The 23227-nt window shown below is 44.6% G+C and overlaps 1 protein-coding gene across 2 annotated transcripts in view; it reads left to right on the forward strand.

Moving 5' to 3' along the window:
- The window catches only part of gnav1 (guanine nucleotide binding protein (G protein) alpha v1), an 81018-nt gene that overhangs the window by 52852 nt on the left and 4939 nt on the right, over positions 1–23227 (forward strand). For both annotated transcript variants that reach the window (XM_069929677.1, XM_069929678.1), the window contains 3 exons: positions 14876–15005; positions 16219–16290; positions 18788–18875. In XM_069929677.1, coding sequence (XP_069785778.1) covers positions 14876–15005; positions 16219–16290; positions 18788–18875 — 290 coding nt within the window. The remainder of the gene's footprint in view (positions 1–14875; positions 15006–16218; positions 16291–18787; positions 18876–23227) is intronic.

Here is a 23227-nt window from a genome sequence, read left to right on the forward strand (position 1 = left end):
CATTACCTTCTGCATGTACAAGCAGATGACAGGATTTCTACAGACTATCGTGTACACACTCACACAGACACTCTCACACACTCTCATGTGCTCTGACACATGCTGGCATGCTCATACATGTACATAAAAATATAATATGAAATAAATAATTATTAATACTGTGGAATAATTTACTCCTTTCATTTATAAGAGACTGCAGGTTACAGGATACCATTCATTAATCTCATAGACAACTCCCTCTCATCCCTCTGTCATTCACACTTGGGCTAGTTTGACTGGAACTCTCAGGAATCTGATTGGTGACCAGGGAGACCATGGCAGCTCCACACAGGCAATACACAAGGTTGGGGTGGAAGATGTATGGGGGAGCCACCCTGCCAATGTCATTCCCCAGGACAGGACGCACCCAGTCTTGTCCTAGCTGAGTTGTCAAAGTGGTTCGAGGGGAACGTGTTCTAAAAGGGAAGGGTCCCTACTATGACGGCTGACATGGGCAAGAGAAGATGTGATGGAGGTACATTACTGAAAGGTGATGGCAGCACTGGCGTTTTGATTTAAATAGACTCTTTGATGCAAAAGATCAGACGTTGGTCCCCAGTGTGGCTGCAATAATGAAATCACGCCAGGAGTTTAATTGGTTGACACTATAATCGATGAAATTTCAGCTTCTCCTGCAGCTGTAATGGTGCGTGACTTCACTGAGTTAATTAAAAATAAAACTCTGTTCTGGGGCGTCCGTGCCATTAGCAATGTGGCGGGTGACCTGCGCTCAGTGACCAGAGCCTACCATGAGGTTCCGTCTGTTTGAACAGCCGACGCTATGCTAGATGCATGCATGTGAAATGTGCAGAATGTTGTACAGGAAACTGGGATATTTGTCTTTGAATGTCCGATATTCTGTTGAAGCGTACAATTAGAAGAGCAGCTACATAATTAACATCCTTAATGGAAAAGTCACTCATGTGAGGGTGCTGAATGAACACATGAGTGCATGAAAATGGCACAGCCATGCATGAAGTCTGCAGTGCAGAGTTATCCCGTTGGTGCTGTATTAAAACTATCAATCTCAATGTCTCGTTTATATAGTACAAAAGAAATTGGCTAGGTTAAGGTAGTGGTAGCAAGTAGATGAACCTGTGTTTAATCATGGCCCCTCTTGCTGAATTTGTGGGTAATAGCGTGATAATGGAAATAGTTTTTTTTGTTAACTTGACAGAATCAGACACTGGGAAGTTGCCTCTTCGTCACAGTACAGATATTCTCTCTGGTTTGACACAGCATAACATCGTACTTTACATTTTATAAGCTTGATTTTCTGAAAATGAATTGGTGGGCCAAGACAGGCCAAGTCCCCATGTTCATGTGTTGATGCATAATGTATGACATCGAGTGTAATCTCGGTGAGGTGGGACAGGGGGTTACAGCTGGATCACTGTCTTGTGTTGGCTGCCTTGTGGTGCATTCTATTAGTCAGCCAGCCAAGGACGTCAGTCTACACTGTCACAGGGCCAGTCATTAACAGAGGATAATTACCTATGATTGATGAATCCCACTTAGATAGAACATTTATTTTCATCTAAATTAGTTCCCATTGTAAAATGTATCTGAGAAAAGGGCAGTGATGATTGAGCTTGATGGAGGTCGGTGATCTTTGCCCTTGTGTACTGCTTCTGCCTTTTAATGAATACAACCCGTTGTCTATCCAATGTGGGTAATTACTGCGATGGATGAAGACTGCAGTTCTTTGACCAGTGTGATTACGGGCTAGCTGCAGTAAACTGCAGAGTTACAGGAGAGCAGGCCATTTGGCCCTTCCATTCCTGCACTTTTGATCCGTTTTGATTTATCTTTTGTTCACAAAATCTAATTCTCAATAGATTCTAATGCAAAACCACTATCAATAACACAATTCTGCACGGTGGAATGCCCTTCCAGCTCATGAAACCCTTGCAGCCAAATTCCACCCAATTAACCTCTAACCCTGTACGCTTTTGGAGGGTGGGATTGGCGTGGGGTTCCGGCGAGGATTGGCGTGGGGTTCCGGCGGGGATTGGCGTGGGGTTCCGGCGGGGATAGGCGTGGGGTCCGGCGGGGATTGGCGTGGGGTAAATTTATTGTCATGAATATGCCACAAAAATTGTTATTTTGCAGCAGCGTCATTACAATTACCTGGTAAATAAAAAGAATGCTGGAGAAAGACAAAGTAAGGCAGGATCTTGGGTTCATTGATCATTCAGGAATCTGATGGCAGTGGGGACGAAGCCGTCCTTGGGCCGCCGAGTGCTCATCATCAGGCTCCTGTACCTTTTTCACAATGGTGATAATGTGAAAAGGGCATGGCCTGGGTGGTCGGGGTCCTTGACAAGACAAATACCATCCCTTGTACAAGTCCACAATGGAGTGAAGTCTGGTGCAGAGGCGCAGTGCTAACGTTTTAGGTTCCGGAGTTCACCAAAAAGGGTGACCAGGAGGTGCCGGATTGGCTCCGTGAAGTGCCTGGAGCAGCCCCTCGAGGTGCCAAAGCGGTGCTTCAGCAGCACTGCGCTCCTGGTCTGGTGATGTCACAGGCCGAGTTTCCAACCCACTGGAGTTTATTCTCACCCTGAGCATTGGCGCCTCCTTACCAGATAGTGATGCAACCAGCCAGAATGCTCTCCACAGTACATGTGTTGAAGTTTTTGAGAGTCTATGGTGACCAATCGAATCTCCTCAAACACCTCACAAAGTATAGCCGCTGGCAAGCCTTCTTCACGATTGCATCGACATAGAGGCTCCAGGACAGATCCTCGGAGATGTTGACACTCAGGAATTTGAAGTACTTGACCCTCTCCACTGCTGACCCCTTGATGAGGACTGGGTCATGTTCTCCTGACTTCCACCTGAAATTCACAATCATATTTTTGGTTTTGTTAACATTAAGTGCAAGGTTGTTATTGTGACACCACTCAACGAGCTGATCTATCTCCTTATGTACACTTCCTCATTGCCGTCTGTGATTCTGTTGATGACCGTAGTGTCATTGAAAAATTTATAGATTGCATTGGAACTGTGGCTGGCCACACCACAGTCATGGATGTAAAGTGAGTAGAGCAGTGGGCTAAGCACCTCCTCGAGGTGCGCTTGTGTTGATCGTCAGTGAGAAGCAGACATTGTTTCTGATTCATACTGACTGTGGTCTTTTGCTGTAGAAGTTAAAGCTTCAGATCTAAGACCCTTAATAAACAATTTAAGTTTTCATTCCTGACGTTGTCCTATGCCATCCATGTTCTGCCAGTGTTGGACTTCTCCAGTTGAATTCAAGTGTGCAGCCAGCAAAACTGGCCCAGTGAGAACAAACGGCAGGACACATCTGCCAGTATCTGTGGAAAGAGCAGCAGATTGACAGCTGTCCGTTCTGTCAAGAGTGAAATTTTACCTCTGAACAGCAATTCCTGCTTTTATTTCAGCATCAGCCAAATCTTGCTTTCATTTTGTACATTCAAAGAAAAACCGACCAGAATCAAGAGAAACGATCGACAGTGTGCGGAGTGGAGGAAAGCAGTCTTCTTCAGTAGGGTAGTTTGTACTACAGAGCTTGTCAGATAAGAATGTTTATTAACTGTATTCAGGAAGCAAAATTCCCAGTTGCGATTCGGATGGAATGGCAGTTTTTCATTCTCTTTTTCATTTGAATGTTCAATGTCTTTTGCTGCTTATCAGTTAGATACACCATCAGCCTCCAGCCAGTTGTCAAAGCTTTCAAGAAATGCTCTTTTAAGTCAGTTTCCTTTCACACTAAACACCTGGTGCACATGGCGCTGTTGATGGAGCGTTGAACAATAGAAAATTGGAGCAGGAGTAGGCCACTCTGTTTCTCTGACCTACCCCCCCATCCATCCTGATCTGGCCCAGGTTTTACCACCTCTTTTAAATTAAATTTTTAAATGCAGACGTCAAAGCGTTGGAAAGGGGACAGAGGAGATTTACCAGGATGCTACCTGGTTTAGAGAGGTATGCATTATGAGCAGAGATTAAGGGAGCTAGGGCTTTACTCTTTGGAGAGAGGGAGGATGAGAGGAGAGATGATAGAGGTATACAAGATATTAAGAGGTATAGATAAAGTGGACAGCCAGCGGCTCCTTCCCAGAAGGAGGGTGGGAAGTTCAAGGGGAATTTAAGGTTAGAGTTTTTTTACCCAGAGAGTGCGTGGAATATACGACCTGGGTCAGTGGTGGAAGCAGGCTACATGGGTGAATTTCAAGAGACCACTAGACAAGCATATGGAGGAATTGTGGGAGGCAGGGTCTAAAGGTCATCACAACATTGTGGGCCAAAGGGCCTGTAGTCTGCTTTTTGTATGTTCTATATATTTATCGGTGATAAGTTTGGATCAGTCAAGAAAATATTTTCTGGTCAGCCTCTCTCAGCTAGCACGTGTCTCTCAGTTGCACCTTTCTTGCTTCTGTAACCAATGTGACCTTGGTTTCTGACCTCTCTTTCCTTAGTTGTTACAGAGTTGACCTTGGATGCGACCGGTTCAGGAGTACGGTGCCATTTGCCCTGTTGGCTCAGCGGCAGGATCACATCACGTAGGGCGCTCCTCTTCCTCCTTTTAAGAGCATTGAACCCCAGTCAGAAATAAAAGTGAAATACTGGGGACACTGAGCAGTTCAGGCAGTGTTTATGGTATGGGAAGGAGGCAAGGTCAGTTGGGCTTGTCAGTGAACCCAAGTCTATCTCTCTACAAGAGTGCTGCCTTGACTTCCAGGGACCCATCTCTCAAAATACTGTGACATGTAAGCTCTTGAATGGATCTCACACTAGCACAGTTATGTGTAACTCTCCCTATCTCTGTATCCTGCACTATTTGTCAACTGCTAAATTGCTCCCCTCCACTGTCTTGTCTGTACATTTGTTATTGTTGCATGAACCTTCGAGCTGTATTATCTAAGAATAAAACAATTCATACTCAAAATGGACGTGGGGAAAGTCTCACTGATGCCCAGGTCAAAGTTGGAGGCTGCAGCAAGAATGTGGCCATTTTCGCAGGGAACACATGCTGGTCTATGAGTGGGCAACCAACATTCCCCATCGCCTTACCAACTCTTGATTTAGACACTGTCAAACCCCAATGTTGAATGCTGCCATTGGATCCATGTCCCCTACCCTCCTGTACCCAGCACCACATTCCAGATTCTAACCACTCTCCGCCACTTTCAAACCAGGCTTCAATCATCTTTCTTTATGTTCTGGTTCTGGGCCAATAGGAATGGACACCTTCCATCTTTAATATTTTCTTACACTGTATCTTTTAATTATTTTGTAAGATGGTTTATAGAAATGTTTGCACTGCAGCGAATACCTCCATCTGTTCTCCTTTCTACCCCCTCTAATCCAAGGAGATCAACCACAATTCCAATCCCTCTTTGGAGCTGATGTCCCTCTTCCCTCGAATCAGATTAGATAACCTCTCTGCACCACCAGTACATCTTTCCCAAAACGCGATCCCCAGAGCTGAACAAGCTACTCCAACTGTGATCAAATAAATGCTTCATAAATGTTTGACGGTAACCCTGTTTCTGTCTCCACCGATGCTGCCTGACCTTCTGAATATTTCCAGCGTCTTCTGCTTTTGTTTCAGTTTTCCAGCATCTGCGGTGTTTTTTTTTGTTGTTACTTTTGCCTCCGATTATCACACAGGTCCTAAGCTTTACCCACCTCAAACCTGCCATACCTCTTTCCACAAACTATGCACGTGCTCCCTGGAGCTCATTGTTCTTGTAGCCCTTATATGGAGAAATAGAAACTGTGTATTTTTTGTGATGTTTTAGTGTTGAATTTCAATGGAATTAAAAGTCAGGGAAATTATAATATGCCTTCTGCAAAACTCTTATGTGATCAAGCCTGGAGGATTTTAACGTTAGTTAAATACGCAGAGGACTAATTAGCACCTTGAGATAAAAATGGATATATTGTTAAAGAGTTGGAGAAATGGATCACTAGGCTGAGAATTTTCTTGTGGCTTTGTCAAATGATGACCTGTCAGAAGAGGAACTTAAAGCAAGTTTGTTTTCTTGAAGTGAAAATTGCCTGAATCATTCATATCTCGGAGAGGCATTCTTGCTCTTCTTACTGAGAGTTGGGAAGTGTCATTGAACTTCTTCTAACGCAAGAGCTTGAAGTGGGCTTGTAATATCCCACTTGCTCCTTTTATTAATGAAGCCCCTCGGCCAGAAATGTATTGAGCCTGTTTCTCAGTAACAACCATCATTTGTGGTGATTACCGGGTGCAGAAGTTGACCACTCAGCCCTTCCCTTCAGACCTGCTGGACACTAGGGTTATGCTGATCACCCACATCATTACCAGGTTCTTTCTCCTCATCTCCCTGAGGAGGATTTGTGCTACAGAGCACCTTTCACTTTCCTTTCATTAAGGCAATAGGTGGGCCGCTGGACGGCGTCATGCAAGTGTGATCACTGCTAAAGACAACGCACCAATTTACAAACTGCTCTTTCTGCAGATAATAGTTGTTGAGTTCTTCAGCAACGGCAAAAGGGCCTTTCAGCCCAACTTGCCCATGCTGACCAAGTAGCCCCATAACCTGTCAATGCCTGATCTGGCTGGATGTACGCGAGATTGCTTTAATCCCAATCACCGTTAAAGGCCGCTGTGTGCCAGGAATGTGAATGAAAGCATTTTATTCTCCCTCATTATTTGATCAAGCAGCCAGAGGAAATCAGTGGGTTGGTCAGGAAGCATCCATGAGTAGAAATGCTCAGTCAATGTTTTGGGTCAGGAGACTTTATGAAGACCAGAGGGAAGAGGCAGTGATATTATGTGTGTAAAGGTGGAAAGAAGCTTGGGGAGATGAATCATCCAGGTAGATGTTTTTGACGGTGCAGCTACAGACATTGTTTCGAGACAGACTTAGTTGAGGCGTTGGTGCGTATTTGACCATGGAGTCAATGCACTTGCCTCAGCTCAGGTCACTGGAGATGTTTACTCCTGAGAACTAAAAGCTCTCTGCTCTTTCTACTCCTCACCATTGATGTGGAGAAGAGGGTGGACCCTGCCTCCTCTCCTGAAGTCTGTGATTATCTTACTTTTATGGACGTTGAGAGAGAGGTGATTATCTTGGCATTCTGCCACTAGACTTTCAACCCCTTTCCTGTGTTCATCATTATTTAAACATCCGACCCACTACTGTGTCGTTGATTTATGCGAAGGAGGGGTTGGAACCATATTGGACTGTGCAGTCACGGGTGTAGAAGCAATGTAGCGGGACAGAGTGCACCCTTGAGGAGAGCCAATGCTGAGTGTGATCGATGAGTAGAGGCTGTGACCCATCTTCACGAACAGTTCCAGAGTTGGGTGATGGAGCATTTCAATCCTTTTTGCAAATTTTTTTTTTTTTTTTAATTTTTTATTTCCTTTTTGCAAATTTTGAGGAATTTATGAATGCTGACAGCAATATTGGAAAGTTTTAATTCCAGCATTTACTGTTGATTTTTAAGTGCCTGCAGCAACCTTGTTAAAAGAACAAACTCAATCTAGTCTTAAAGAAATGTTCAGGCACTCCCTTATGGCTAATTCAGTAGTAAATGTTACAACACAAGCCATTATTTTGTTGTTCTGCTGAGTACATTAGCATCCCATATATTGATGCATTGAAGCAGAGTCCGGGGAAATTCTCCAATGATCGCTAACACTCTGAATTAATTGTTTAATTCGCATTTGGGATGGATTTAATCTTTATTGATGTCGTTAGAGGTTTTTTATTTTTGTTCCGGAATTAAATTTAAATTTAGGATCTTGGGACTAAAAGAGGTTTTCCATAACGATAGCCTGTTTCTCCCTTTGTGCTTCATTTTCACTGTGATTTTTATTTTTGATAGCTATCTCGAATGTGAGCATGACTGATCAAACCCCTTCCTGTGTGCCCAGGGAGAGTTGGATTCCCTTCCCTGAATTCTTGCGCTCTGTTGGTGAGCACAGAGCTTGGAGGAAAGGGTTAACTAACTTGCGCTTTTCACAACCTCTCTCACTTCAACAATGGCGTTTCGGAGCCAGAGAAGATCATTTGGATTCTCAGCCTTGCCCTGCTGATCAGTACGGTCACAGGTTGATCTGAGTGTGTTCCTATAACTTTTCACAGCAGGTAATCTTGCGTCGAGATGTTCTCTGAGGGATGTCCAATGGCCAGCAGAACAGCCAGGACATCCCAGTGGCCAGCCACCTCATTCCCACACCGACACATCTGGCCATGGTCTACTGTACTGACAAACTGAGGCAAAATGGAGAAACAGCACCTTGTCTCTGACCAGATGGTGTAAAACATGAAAGTCTACAGACGCTGTGATTGCTGGAAAAACACAGAAATGCTGGAGGAACTCAGCCGGTCTTGCAGTGTCCATAGGAGTTGAGGAAGGTGTTGAGGAAGGGCTCAGGCCAATACATCAGTAATATATCTTTACCTCTTATGGACACTGCGAGACTGGCTGAGTTCCTCCAGCATTTCTGTGTTCCAACCAGATGGCATCAACAATGAACTCCCCACTGCTTGCAACACCCCCCACCTCGCTTCCCCTTTCCTCTCCATTCCTCCTCCTCCTTCCCTTCCCCTCCCTCACCCTCACTTTCTACCCATTATCTACACCTTCCTTCCTCTATCTTCCTGTCCCTTTCCCTTCCTTCCTCCCATCAGAGTGCATCTTTCTCTGTCTCTTTTCCTCCTATCAAAGTGCCCCTTCCTTCTACCTCATCACCTCATTTCTTCCCTCCATCACCTGTATCCACTATCACCTGCCAACCTGTGGCCCTTCCCCCCCTCCCCAATTTGCCACCCATTGCTATTCCCGATGGAGCGTTCCTGCCCGAAACGTTGACAGTCTAGAGTCTCTCACAGATGCTGCCCTCTCTGTTGCTCTTCTGTGCACGAGTCCTGACAAAGAGTCTCGTCCTGAAATGTTTCCCTTCACAGATGCTGCCCGCCCCATTGAGTTACTCTGGCAATCGACCTGGTTTCTTTCTCTGGGTCCACTCCACCTGCTCCCCTTTGCCTTGTTGTCCTTGAGACTTCCATGTTCCTACTGCAGCTGATGGGGTGGAGAAACCTGATTAACCTGCAGCTTAGTCCAGTGTCATCACCTTTTATAACAGTAGCTTCTTACTTCATTCATTTTGATTCCAATTTCACAACTGTTAGGTGGAATCCTCAGCTTTTAATCCCATGGGCCACTGTGTGCCGCTGAGTTAATATACGGCAGGAAATCATATGCACTCCTTCTCCCTCTATCCCACACCAATGAGCACAATAGACTTGATTATTGCCCCTTTCTGCTCGTTCTCACATGAAACTGGAGTGGAAATTTCCCTGGGGGTGAGGTGGTCTGTTGTTGCTAACTTCTCTGCTGCCCCCAGACAGCAATCACCTCTTTGCTTCTTGAGTGGGGATGTGTCAGAATGGGGTGGTGCTGAACTCTACTCAGGGCAGCCTCCAGATCTCGGAGTGGGGGAACGGGCAAAGAAGATCGGGTGGTTAGCTGAATTTGTTCATTCAGCCGGACAGCGGTGGAAATATTTTTGACCGCTCACTCTCTCCCCAAGGCGACTCTCTTCCTCTCATTGTTCTGTTTTTACAGAATGGGGTCAAACTTTCTGCCAGCCTTTGAAAGCTTCGCTGCATCTTGTGACCTGTGGCAATAAGAATAAATTCTGTAAGGCATGATCTCTTTCGGACCTCCTGAATTTCCTCTCCTTTCTTTCCTACCCTTCAACATTTTACCTGCCATCGCCTGTCCTCAATTCCACACATCCTATCTCCACACTTCTCCAGGAATCTGGGAATGCTCAAAGGTAACAGATACTTGATGAACTAAACGTCCTTGTACTTCGTCATAAAGAAACAGGAAATATAGTTTCAATCACACATGTTGCTTGTCGCTAACTGTAATGATTCCTTTAATCTCACATTAAAAATTCCTTGTGAAATCCCCTTCCCTCTCCCCAGCAGTGAACTTTGGGCCATAGGGCTTGTGAGCACCATAGCCTGACAATTCTAGAATCGGCCCCTGTTCCTGACCACTGACCTCAGCTCCCACTTTGCATCTGACCCCACAGCCTGGACCCTGATTCACAATGCAGCCTCATGCCAGTCCCTTGGGATTACTGAACCATCAGATATTGGTTTTTGGGGTGCTTTACACAGAACATAAAATGTGGACAAACCAGCAAAGAGGTACATTCCAGTGAGCTTAGCGTTAAAAAAAAATTAGTTTGTCTGCTCAAAAGGCATCACCATTTCAGCTGCCAAGCACTCTAAACCAGGAGTAACTCCCTATGTGTGGATGAACCAAGTGAAGGAACTAAACCTTTCTTCCAGCATCTATAAGGTTCAGTTGTCCAAAGTGGTCTTATTAGCAGTGATGTCTCTGGGAATGTTTTGCTGCTATTTACATGCAGTTCTGACCTGTGTCATTTGTGAACAGATAATGGTAAGCTCTCGGTTTAATTTTACAGTCACTGATTCCTTGTTACTTGCAGCTTTTAACAGCACAATTCAACCACAATGATCTTGACCTTGTGTAATACTGTCACTGCACACCAGCTTCCTTCATCCCCTGAGGGAAAGATGCATATTGGCAGAGATTGAAAATGTGGGTGAATGTTGTGTGCAGGTCAGAATCGGGAATGTCACTGGCGAGACAGGAGAGAAACCAAGGAGCGACCTTTTATCTGGACGGCTAGTGCAGTGCAGAAAGGTGCAGAGGGGTGCCACAGGGGTAAGGTGAGAGGGTGTGAATTGAGAACAGTGTTTACGTTGTGGAGTAAAATCTGAGGCGCTTCCGTACAATACACAAACGTGCTTGAGAAACTCAGTAGGCTATGCAGCGTCCATGGGAAGTAAAGGGTCACCAACGTATCAGGCCTGAGCCCTTTGTCAAGGAGTGAGTAAAAGGTAGGCAGGTGCCCAAACAAAAAAGTAGGGAACGGGGTGGAAGGAGGGCAGGAAGGAGAGAAAGAGCTGGGGAAGGAGCACATGCAATAAGTCAAGGGTGGATATGGGTGGGAGTGCAGAAAGTAAAAAAGCTATGAATTGATGGGGGAAGGGTCACTATGAATGGAGAGGGAAGGGGGGGCTAGAGGAAAGGAGATAGAGATAGAGAGAGACAGGAGAGGGGCCTAATGGAAACCCGTGAAGTTGATGCGAATGCCATCTGGTTAGAGGGTGCCCAGACAGAGTATTAGGTACTGTTCCTCCATTTTGTGGGTGGCCTCAATTTGGCAGTGCACGAAGCCATGGACAGACATGGTAATAGGGTGCAGAATTGGATTGTTGGCCACTGGGTGGTCCCCACTATTGCTGCAGAGGAAATGTGCTCAACAAAACGATCTCAAAGTCTGTGTCCAGTCTCTGCGATGTAGAGGAGGCCATCATGGGGGGCGCTGGATGCAGTAATGACTCCTGCAGATTCACAAGTGGGTTAACCCATGATAAAAGTTCCAATCTCCTCTTTGGCCTGAAGTCGGTGGAGAAGTTGGGTCAGGAGTACGCTCGTATTGCACCAACAGCAGCCAGAGTTCTGACTCAATAATCCTGAGACTGCTTTGAATCGTACCACTGCAACTGGGAAATTCAAGTGCAAATATTAAATATGTAATCTTCAAAGAAAAAATGGAAATCTAGGTGAAGCAATCAGAGTCGCAGTAAAAATCTAGCTGGTTTCCAAGGTGGAAATTCCTTCCTTGTCTGGTGCAGATTGTGTGTGACTGGAGAAATCAAGGTGGTGGGCTGTTAACTGAGGCAATTAGGAATGAGCAAGACATGTGGCTGTCACCATCCAGTGAAGAAGAAAGTGGTATGGGAACATCCTAAATATCAGCTGGGAAGATAGAAGAACTAACATCAGTGACTAAATGAAGCAAAAACAACAAGCATTGAAGCCTATGTCATCAAGAACAAACTAAGATGGAGCGGTCATGTTGTTCGGATGAAAGACGAACGTCTGCCAAAACAAATTCTCTACTCCCACCTTAAAGAAGGCAAATGTAAAAGAGGCGGACAACAGAAAAAGATTTAAAGACATCTTGAAAGGCAACATGAAGAAATGTAACATAGACATTAACAATTGGGAGACCAATGTCAAGGACTGGAAAGTCTGGCCAACCATCATCTGAGAAGGGACAGCAACTTTCGGAACCAACAGATGTGCAGAACTTGAAGAGAAGTAAATGGAAAGAGAAGCAGCAATGTCCAAAGCCCGATCTGGAACGACCTGTCCTGAATGCGGAAGATCTTTCAAAGCTGAGATTGGACTCACCTGAGAACCCATAAATAGATCAACGGAACAAAGGCCATCATCTTCAACCTCCAGGGATAGCTACGACGATGGGATAGGAGAGGAAATGAGGTATAGGCGGTCTGGTGGCATTGGAGTTTTGTTGCTGAGGACAGATTCCTTCGTAAGTTAGGAATGGATGTTTTCCAGAGTAACGACTTGCCCTCACATACATTTGCAGTAATTCTTTCATTTCAAAGAATGTTCACCCAAACAATACCCATAATTAATGTAATGGACCATATAATGTGTCCACTCATTAGTTCCACGAGACACTTCAAAGCATTCTTCAAGCTAGTAATTAGAAAAACAATGTCTGGGTGAATTTGCGTGAAGTCAAAATCCTGTCCCTCGGGTTCTTTCCCGGAGGGAGCCCCTGGAATGTGAACTCCCCATCAGTGTGCTGTGATAGGTAGCTGCAGTGTGGGAAGGAGTTACGTGGATTCGAGTTAATGGAAAGGATCGGAGCACACAGCATCATTTTGCACATCCCCACCCAAGGTGGAGGGCAGAGGTTCTGTCACGGCTGCGTTCAGCTCTTCCCTCTTGGTCGATCTCCCTCCCACCCTATTGATGTGATCTACTGGGATCATTGTCTGAAGAGGGCTCACAAAATTGTGAGCGCTCCTTCCACCCTGCATGCAACATCTTTCAGCTGCTCCCATCAGGGAAGAGATACAGGAGGATCAGAGCCAGCACCACTAGGCTGAGGAACAGCTTCTTCCCCTGGGTAGTGAGATACTGAACGACCAAAGGAACTGCTCACACTAACCATCCAAGACTCTCATATTCATGAAACAATATGTATTTGTATAGAAGAAAAACTTGTCCTACATACGTATTGTCTGTCTGATTGTATGTCTTGTGTGTTTTGACCCAAGGACAGGAGAACGCTGTTTTGTCGGGTTGTACTTGTGCCATTCGATGACAATAAACTTGACTTGGCTCTCCCACCTGTCTTTGCTTCAAGAATTGCTAACGACCACATAACTTTTCCTCCAGGTCTTGCCAGTACAGGTACCGCCTGTAGCAATTCCCAGTCAAAGTCAATCTGTTTGCCTGACACCCATGCCTCTGCCAATATTAACAGCTCATGACCAGGTTGGAGTTCACTGGATGGAGATACTGCTGGCTCCGTTGGCGTGTGTTGTCTGTCCCTATCTGGCCTAGTTTGTGAGACTACCTGACCAGAGGAGGCAGGAAGGGCCAATATCCCACCATGCTCCAACTGTGATTTTACTGCACAGATGGGTTCATGCCACTGGGTTCAGGCCCTGCACCAGAGGACAAAAGGCAGGGCCGTCAGTGCCCCACCGAGGGAGTGCAGTACTGCGCTGGCTCCCTGAGTGAGAGGAAAATGCCTTATCGAATGCCAATACTGAAGTTGGGGCTTACCTCAAGGGTCCAGGCTACTGCTGACCCCTCAGTCACCATTCCTCAGAGGTCTTCTGAGGGAGCTTGGGGAAAAGGCTGGTAGGTGGAGATGATGACCCTATTGTCAGACCAGCTGTGATCTCATTGAATGGCGGATCGGGCTCAACGGGCCAGATCAGATGGCCTTCTTCTCCTATCTCCTTTTGCTATACACACATTTCCTGCCACATTTCCTGCATTGGACCTTTTCTTCTAAGGAAGAATGTGCCTCCCTTTCTAAGTGAAACACGAGAGTCTGCAGACACTGTGATTGGAGTAAAAGCCCATGGAAATGCTGGAGGAACTCAGCCGGTCTTTCGGCATCCATAGGAGACAAAGATATATTGCTGACATTTCAGGCCTGAGCCCTTCTTCAAGGAATAAGCAAAGAAAAAGCAAATAACAGGAACCCGCTCCCCCTTCACTTCTTTCCCCCACCCCATGCTCACACCTACACCACCCCCCTGCCCCCCTGTCACCTTCCCCCAGCTCTCTCTCTTTCCCTCCCTTTTCCTTCTGCCTCCTTTCACAATGTCAAAATGAATTCTCACCTCTCCCTTTACCACATCCAATGAACACTCTTTGTTGGTCTGGACCCCTCCCCCAGCCAGGATTGTCTCCACTCTAAGATTTCCTGGGTTTTTTTTGCCGCATTCTGCTTATTATTTGAAGAAGGGTTCAAGACCGAAATGTCGGTTATAGATCTTTGTCTCCCTTGGATGTTGAAAAACGGCCCAAGTCCCTCCAGCATTTTATTGTGTTTTTACTTCCTTTCTAATAGCCTCTTGAGGGTGTGGAGGGTGCAATGAAAATGCAAGACTGTCTCTCTTGTTTCAGATCAGCAGCTGGAGAATTGTTGACTGACCCCTTGTAGAGACCTGCCTGTCCCCACCCCCAAAGTCCTGCCAGTGGTCACCCCATCTTCCCATCCCAGCCAGGAGGCCACTTCTGTCCAGATGGCTCTCGTCCATCGAACCTCGCGTCTACTATACTGCCGAATGCAAGTTCCTCCAGCATTTAATTTTCAGCTGTCAGGTTTATTGCCCCAGTGGTAGTTCCTTGGGGTGGGCCCTGAGTCCCAGGGACCTTGGCTGTGGCTGACAGAGATGGTGCAGTCACTGTCCTTCCTTCTCATTGGTTCTAGGCTGTACGATGTGGGGGGGCAGAGGACAGAGCGGAGGAAGTGGATTGGCTGCTTCGAGGATGTGAGGGCGGTGCTGTTCGTGGCTGCCTTGAGTGGATACGACATGACGCTGTTGGAGGCTCCATCCACGGTAAGGTCACTGTTCTGCCCATGCCATGGTGGTTATTCCCGGCTTCCCAGGCTGCAGCCCATCCAGAGGCGACGAGAGGAACTCGAGGAGGTTCAAAGTGGCCGCAGCTGAGTAGAGCGAGCTTCACGCCACAGGAGCTCCCAGTGGTACAGTCTGTCAGTTCAGTCTCCTCCTGTCCCTATGTTTGGTCTGTCCAGGGAGCCATAGCCCCACACCCTGTCAGCGTAACACTTCATCTGCCAGCTGACCACACCTGTGACAACCTTCCTCACTGTTCACTGTGCCTCACGGATTTGTGTCACACTTGAATCCTAAAACAGGCAACACACAGAAGGAGTGAAACACTAAAGTCTGCAGATGAAGTGATTGTAGTAAAACCACACAGAGATGCTGGAGGAACTTGGCCATGGCCTGCAGTGGGAGGGTCCGGGTAGTGTACAGACTGCAGCGAGAGGGTCTGGGTAGAAGTGCAGCCTGCAGCAGGGAGGGTCGGGGTATAGTGCACGGCCTGCAGCAGGAGGGTCAGGGTACAGTGTATGGTCTGCTGCGGGAGGGTTGGGATACAGTGTACGGCCTGCAGCGGGAGGGTCTGGGTAGTGTACAGCCTGCAGCGGGAGGGTTGGGGTACAGAGTACAGCCTACAGCGGGAGGATTGGGGTACAGTGTGCAGCGTGCTGCTGAGGACAGACCTCACTGAGAATTCTCTACAAGAGGGCTGTGGAAGACTGTCACTGAATGCATTCACATCAGAAGCAGGTGGGTTATTTTGATTATTGAGGATAATTGACATGCAGGAAAGATAAGAATCAGCCACATTGCCACAAACCCACAGAGCGGGTAGGTGGAGCAGAATGGTCTCATCCTCTGTTTAAAATCCTGAGTCCACACAACGATGTGATGAAGCTCGAGAGGGCAGCAAAATGGAGGTTTCTAACATCATGAGGTGTGTGGATAGTCAGACATTTCCCCATGGGGTTACAGTGAGGAGGGAGAAATTTAAAGGGAATGTCGGGATATGGAATGGGCTGCCGAAGTGATGGAGATGGAAAGATTTGGAGGGATATGGGCCAGATACAGACAAATGGGATTCAGAAGCAAAACCTCTCCATGATCACGATGCAGGTCCGAGGTGAAGTTTATTTTTTGATGGTTTTTCAGTTCACAGGCAGGAGTGTGACCTCTCTCTGACCTCTCCACCTTCTCTCCATTGTAGAATCGGCTGCAAGAGAGTTTATGTCTCTTTAACTCTATCTGCAATAATGTCTTCTTCAAGAATACCTCCATGGTAAGTCTTTATAAAGAGAAATTAATCATGCAAAAGAAAATTACATGGGCTGTTGAAATTAGAAATGAAAAGAGTAACTGCTGTTATGTTCATCAGTAAAAACACAAATACTGGAGGAACTCAGCAGGTCACAGTGTAATTTATACAGCAAAGGAAAGATACATAACCAATGTTTTGGGCTTGACATTTGTGGATGTCAAGTTCATCACTGCCTGGTGAATTCTGTAGCAGGAACCACACGTCACTCCATGGATGGATACCCGCATCCTTTCCACCCACATTGTTCCCAATTCCCTTGGCTAAGTAACCCAGGGAATAAATGCCACTGCTGCCAGCATCCATGTGAACATGCTTCTCCTGCTCCTTCATGTATCCCTTCACTGCTGACCCTTCGAAGACTGGACAGGTTGCCCATCCCTTTGGTACCTGTGGAAAATCACCACTGAGTACTCCAATTTTCCCAAGTCTTTGCTTAAAAGAGTTTGGGTCCTTTGGCCCAACTTGTCTGTGGCAACCAACGACCTACCTGGGCTAGTCCTTTTTGCCTTTGTTTGGCCCAGACCCTCTAAAACTTTCCTCAGGATTGAACGTGGAAAAGAATCAGAATCCAGATTTATTGTCATGAACAAGTCATGAAATTCTGTGTTTTGTGGTAACATCACAGTGACCATCTTATGACATTACTATATATAAAAAAACAATAAGAGTGCATAAAAAGTAAGGCAGTGTCTTTGATTCATTGATTATTCAGGAATCTGATGGCAGTGGGGAAGAAGGTGACCTTGTGCCGCTGAGTGCTCATTTTTCTGCTCCTGTACCTTTTTCCTGATGGTAGCAGAGTGAAGAGGTCATGGCCTGGGTGGTGGGGGTCTTTTGAGGATAGAAGCTGCTTTTTTAAGACATCATGTAGATGACAGAGTGGTCTGGTCCCTGTGATCTTGTAGGCCGTTAACAACCCTCTGGAGTTTTTTCTTGCCCTGAGAGTTGGCACCTCCATACCAGGCAGTGATGCAACCAGCCAGAATGCTCTCCACAGTACACCTGTAGAAGTTTACAAGAATCTTTGGTGACCCACTGAATCTCCTCAAACACCTCACGGTCACTGGCAGTCCTTCTTTGTGATTGCATCAATGTGGAGGCTCCAGGACAGATCCTTGGAGATGTTGACACCCAGGAATTTGAAGTTCTTGACCCTCTCCACCACTGAGCCCTCGATGAGGACAGGGTTGTGTTCCCCTGACTTCTTCCTGAAGTCCACAATCATCTTGGTTTTGTAACGTTGTGCGCAAGGTTTTTGTCATCACACCATTCAACGAGCTGATCTCTCTCCCTCCTGTACCCTTCCTCATTGCCATTTGTTATTCTGCCGACAATTGTGGTCTCATCAACAAACTTGTAGATGGCATTGGAATTGTGCCTGGCCTCACAGTTATGGGTATATAGTGAGTAGAGCAGTGGGCAAAGCACACATCCTTGGGGTGCACCTGTGTTAATGATCAGTGAGGAGGAGACATTGTTTCCAATTCGTACTGACTGTGATCTTCCCATGAGAAAAAACATCACAAGCTCAAGCCCTTTGACCCACATGTCTGTGCAGAACATGATACTGTTCTACTAAAACTGCTGCCTGTACACAATGCATATCTCTCCATTACCTTCATATTTGTGGGTCTATTTGGAAGCCTTTTCAACCCTACTGTTGTATCTCCTTCAATCGTGACTCCCAGCAGCCCATTTCAAACACCCACCCACTCTCCTGCCCCATACATCACCTTTAAACTCAACTCTCCACCTTAAACACGTCCTTTTGTATATTTTTTTCTAAGGGAAAGATTCTGACTCTATCCTCTCAATGCCTCTCATAATTTTATAAACTTCTATCAGGTCTCTGTGTACCTATCTAAACGTCATTTAAACATTGCCACCTCTCCCACTTCCTTTACAGCTCAATCAATGTACTCACCAATCTCAACTCCCCCATCCTGGAGAAATCTTTCTGAAACCTCTACAAGGAGAGTTATTTTAAGTCTGTCCATCTCTGACCTCTAATTACTCAGGTTCCGCGTATTACTAATGATGTCTGTCATTTGTAATTAAAAAGCAGAACATAACTGGTGACAAATGGTTAACTCTGTCATGCTTGACAGTTCCACTTAACGTTATTGCCAGCGAATAGGTTCATTTAATTTGGTTTATTCCCCTCCCTCATATGCCACTGCTTGTTGACACCCCTGGGATCAGCCTGTATCCTGTATCCCTCTGATATTCTACCTGGGCACCATGACTTTACCTCTCCTTCCTCCTTCCATTTCCTATGGGAATTAGTCACGTTAGTGAATTACTGATTCATTAAGGATAACATTCCAGGAAATTTACCACAATCCAAATTCCACACAGAATGTGGAATTAAAGGACAGGGACTAATTTAATTCTTATTATTCATTGTCATTAGAAAACCTAACGTGTTCTCTTTTGAAATTTAAATGCTTTCTTTTAGATTTTGTTCCTGAACAAGATTGATTTGTTTCAAGAGAAGATCTTGAATTCAGGGAGACACCTTCGACTGTATTTTGAACAGTACCGAGGTATGCGATGGGTGCTTTCTGGTACGATATTACTCAACCAGCTGTGAGTGTAGACATCTTCTGGTGGCCCTGGAGTAGTTTATTGTTGGTGTAGGACAGGGAGGGGAGAAGCTGATTTGAGCTTAGAGATCCTGACTTCAGATTTCTGTACTTTCTGCTTCAGGGAGAAGGGAGCAGTGAGAAGTGGTTGTGACCAGGGTGATGGGGGTCCTCCCTCTATGATGTTGTTAAACAAGAAGTCTGCCGATGCTGGGGTCGAGTGCAATACATAAATGTGCTGGGGAAAATCAGCAGGTCATGCGTCATCCGTAGGAAGTAAAGGGTAACCCATGTCAACTATTATGATGGTGGCTGCCTTCTAGGGGCAGTGCCTCACCTGGATGTCAAATGGTCAGGTCATGGCCATGAGCAACTTGGTGGAATTTGCCTCTTTTGTTGGCCTCTGTGTTTCTGGGCCCTCGAGGTCTCAGATACAGTCTGTGCGGACCACTTCTTACACTCAGACCATGTTAATTTCTTTTCTTCCAATCTCTCCACATTCCAATCAACTTCCCACGCCAGATTCCACCCCTCACACACACATTGAGGGACAATCAACAGTGGCCAATTAACCCATTGACCCTGCACATCTTTGGAATGTGAGAGGAAACCAGAACACCTGGAGAAACTCAAGGCACTCATGGGGAGAACGTACAAACTCCTCACAGATGGGTGCCAGAGGTCAGAATTGAGCCCAGGTCTTTGAAGTTGCATCACTGATGAATCACAATGTGGACTGCCCAGTCCCTGATCTCCTCTTGTTGCCAGATTTAAAGCACCTTGTAGACTTGAGGAGACTGGTCTATATGGGGAACGAAAGCAAATTTCCCCCCTGATGTAAACTTGCAGTTTTTTGACCACAGTTACTCACCAGCTGCAACATACTGCATTTGTTTAGTAACTTGATTTACAAGCTGCATCATGGGATTTGAATGACTCTCTACATTCATGGATACCTCAAGGTCGCCGCTCAGGTTGAGATGATAGATAAGAAGGCCTATGTTTTGCTGGGTTTCATTAATTGGGGAATTGAGTTCAGGAGTCCAGAAGTCATGTTGCAACTCTACAAATCTCTGGTGAGACCACACTTCGAGTATTGTTGAGTTCTGATGACCTTGTTACAGGAGAGATGTGGAAACTATGGAGAGGGTGCAGAGGAGATTTACCAGGCTATCACCTGGATTGGAAGATATGAATTATGACAAAAGGTCAGCAGAGCTAAGACTTTTCTCTTTGGAGCGCAGAAGGATGAGAGGAGACTTGATTGAGATCTACAAGATTCTGAGAAGCATAGACAGGGTGGACAGCCAGTACCTGTTTCCTAGGGCAGGAATAGCAAACACCAGAGGACATGTGACAAAGTGAAGGGAGGAAAGTTTAGGGAGACATCAGGGGCACGTTTTTTTTATACAGAAAGTTGTGGGTGCTTGGAATGTTTTGCCGGGGTTGGTGGTAGAGGCTGAAACATGTGCATTTAAGAGACTCTTGAACAGGCACGTGGATGGAAGAAAAATAGAGGGTTACAGGATAGGGAGGGTTTTGTTTTGGTCAGTATATATGGGTAGACATCACATTGAGGGCTTGTACTGTGCTATAATGTTCTTTTTTTTAACCTTTTTATTAATTTTCCACAAAAGAACATAGAATAATATACAGAAAACGTAAAAAAAGTAATATACATTGTTCTTGAATATACAATCAAGTACTTTCAAATTAATTCAACATTTTCATATATTGACAGTTACATTAAGTAAAGAATTAAAAAGTTAATGCATAAAACAATAGAACCAATTGGGGGAAAAATATTTAAAAGCACAATCAACTGGTCAATGCATTCTGAGAGCAATTTCAAAGTAAGTATAAAAGAGATTTTTCCTGAGTGAAAACAACGCACTTGGAAAAAGAACAAACTGGAAATGGTTCAATTTTGTTTATTAGCTTGAGTCGTACAAAAATATTGAATAAATGGTCGTCAGGTTTTTTTCCAAAGTTAAAGGTAGTAGCAAATCTCCGACTTCTAATTTTTTTTTAAACCTAAGCATGACATAGTGGAGGAGCGCCATTGAAGTAAAGTAGGCGGGTTGCAATCTTTCCATTTGAGTCATACAGCCCTCCTCTCCATCATCAATGAAAAGGCTACTATCCTTTGGGCTGAAGCAGGTGTAATGATCCCAATACTAGCTGTGAGTAAGTTTGGCTGTAAATCTAGGTCCAACACTTCAGCTAAAGTTTCAAAACACCTTGCCAAAAATGAACTAACTTTGTACAGGACCAAAATATAGGAGTCAAAGAGGCCTCTTCTGATTTACGCCCATCACAGATAGGACTTGTATTAGGAAAACTACGGGCCAATCTGTCCTTCCACATATGTGCCCTATGCATTACCTTGAGCTGAATCAAAGAGTGACAGGCACAAATTGAAGAAGTATTAACAAGTCAAAAAATTCTTTCCCATAAATTATCAGAATGTGGCTGCTCAAATTCCAGTTCCCAAGCATCTTTAATTTTATCATTCAATATAGGATGTAAGGAAGCTGTTAGAAATATTAGCGATCAATCCTTTTTGGGAGGGATTTAATTGAAGAAGAGTATCAATCAAATTAGTTGAAAAGACAAATGGAAAAATTGGAAGACAAGTGTAGAAAACTCCTCATTTGAAAATATCTAAGAAGATGTGTCTTAGACAAATGGAACTTTTCAGCTAATTGATCAAATGACATTAAATAATTTCCTTCAAACATGTCAAGAAAGACTATTATTCCTTTATCTTTCCATAGGGCAAAAGCTTGGTCAGATGATGTCTTAAAAAAAAACAAATAAATTTTACTAGACAGACAAAATAATTTAAATCAGAAAATTTACATAATTGAAGCCAAATCCTTAATGTGTGTCTGAGAATTGGATTAAAATCTTGTTTATATACTTTAGTTAATGCCAAGGGAGGAGAAGTACCTAACAGATAAGTTTAAAGAGTATCCTCTGACCAAATTCTTCTCCAATTCCACCCATAAAGGGCAATCATGCATCTCGGAACAGCAAGTCCAAACGTAGTAATCGTATATTAATTGTCCAGTAACAAAACCTGGAATTTGGTTATACCAGACCACCATCTTTTATCATTTTTTGTAGTAATAGTTTAGCCAACGTAGGACTTTGATTATTCCATACATAAGATGATATTTTAGAATCTAATTTGTCAAAGAATACTTTAGGACAAAAGTTGGGATAGCTTGAAATCCATAAAAGAACTTTGGTAAAATTATCATTTTAATTGCATTAATTCGACCTACTAATGACAATGTCAATGGTGACCATTTCAATAACATTTGTTTAGCATAATCAGTCAAAGGGAGGTAATTATATTTGTATAAATTCTTAAAGTTTTTTTGTAATTTTTATACTGAGATATTGATTTTTAACAACTTTAAAAGGTCATTGATCATATAAATGTAAATAATTACTAAAAGAAAAAAGTTCACTCTTCTTTAAATTCAATTTATATCCTGAAACAATTCCAAATTTTGTAAGCAAAGATAACATAGAAGGAATTGATTTTTAATAAGGATCGGAGATGTACACCAACAAATCATCTGCAAATAAAGAAAATTTATGTGCTCTCTCCCCTCTCTGGATACCATAGATAATTTTGAAGAATCTCTGAGAGCAATTCTAAGGGTTCCAAAGCTAGGTTAGATAATAAGGGACTGAGAGGACAATTTTGACGCATACCCCTATGTAACCTAAAATAAGAAGATATATCGTTATTAATAATAACCTCCACAATAGGAGCTTGGTAAATTAGTTTGATCCAAGTGATAAATCCAGGACCCTGTAATGTTCTATGTTCCAATATCTTTATCATTGCATTACAAAACTCAACCCTACAGATGGAACAATTGGGGAATCAGTAGATTCTCAGCCCCTCCTCAGCTGATGGATTGTGTGCGGTGGAATTCTGTTTTACTCACACTTCCCATTTGCTGATCTCCATCACTTTCCACAGGATCTGATGTGGTGCAGGGAGAACGTTGGTCCTGACAAACTAATTCCGAGCAGAGGTCACCCCATCAGGATAAGGGATAGGCCACCGAGGACTCGGGGGCAGAATTGAGTTCACTCAGAGAGTGTTGGAATCCTTGGAGTTTCCTATCCAGGAGGGTTGTGGTGGCTCAGTCATTGATTCCAGAGAGTGATCTATTTCTGGCCATTTGAAAAATTCTTGAGATGGAGTGGTGCAGAGGTAGAAGCTCCATACTGATTCTCGTCTCAAGAATGTGACAGTACAGAAACAGTCCCTTTGGCCCAACTTGCCC

Source organism: Narcine bancroftii, chromosome 3 (assembly GCF_036971445.1).
Source record: "Narcine bancroftii isolate sNarBan1 chromosome 3, sNarBan1.hap1, whole genome shotgun sequence".
Taxonomy (NCBI): domain Eukaryota; kingdom Metazoa; phylum Chordata; class Chondrichthyes; order Torpediniformes; family Narcinidae; genus Narcine; species Narcine bancroftii.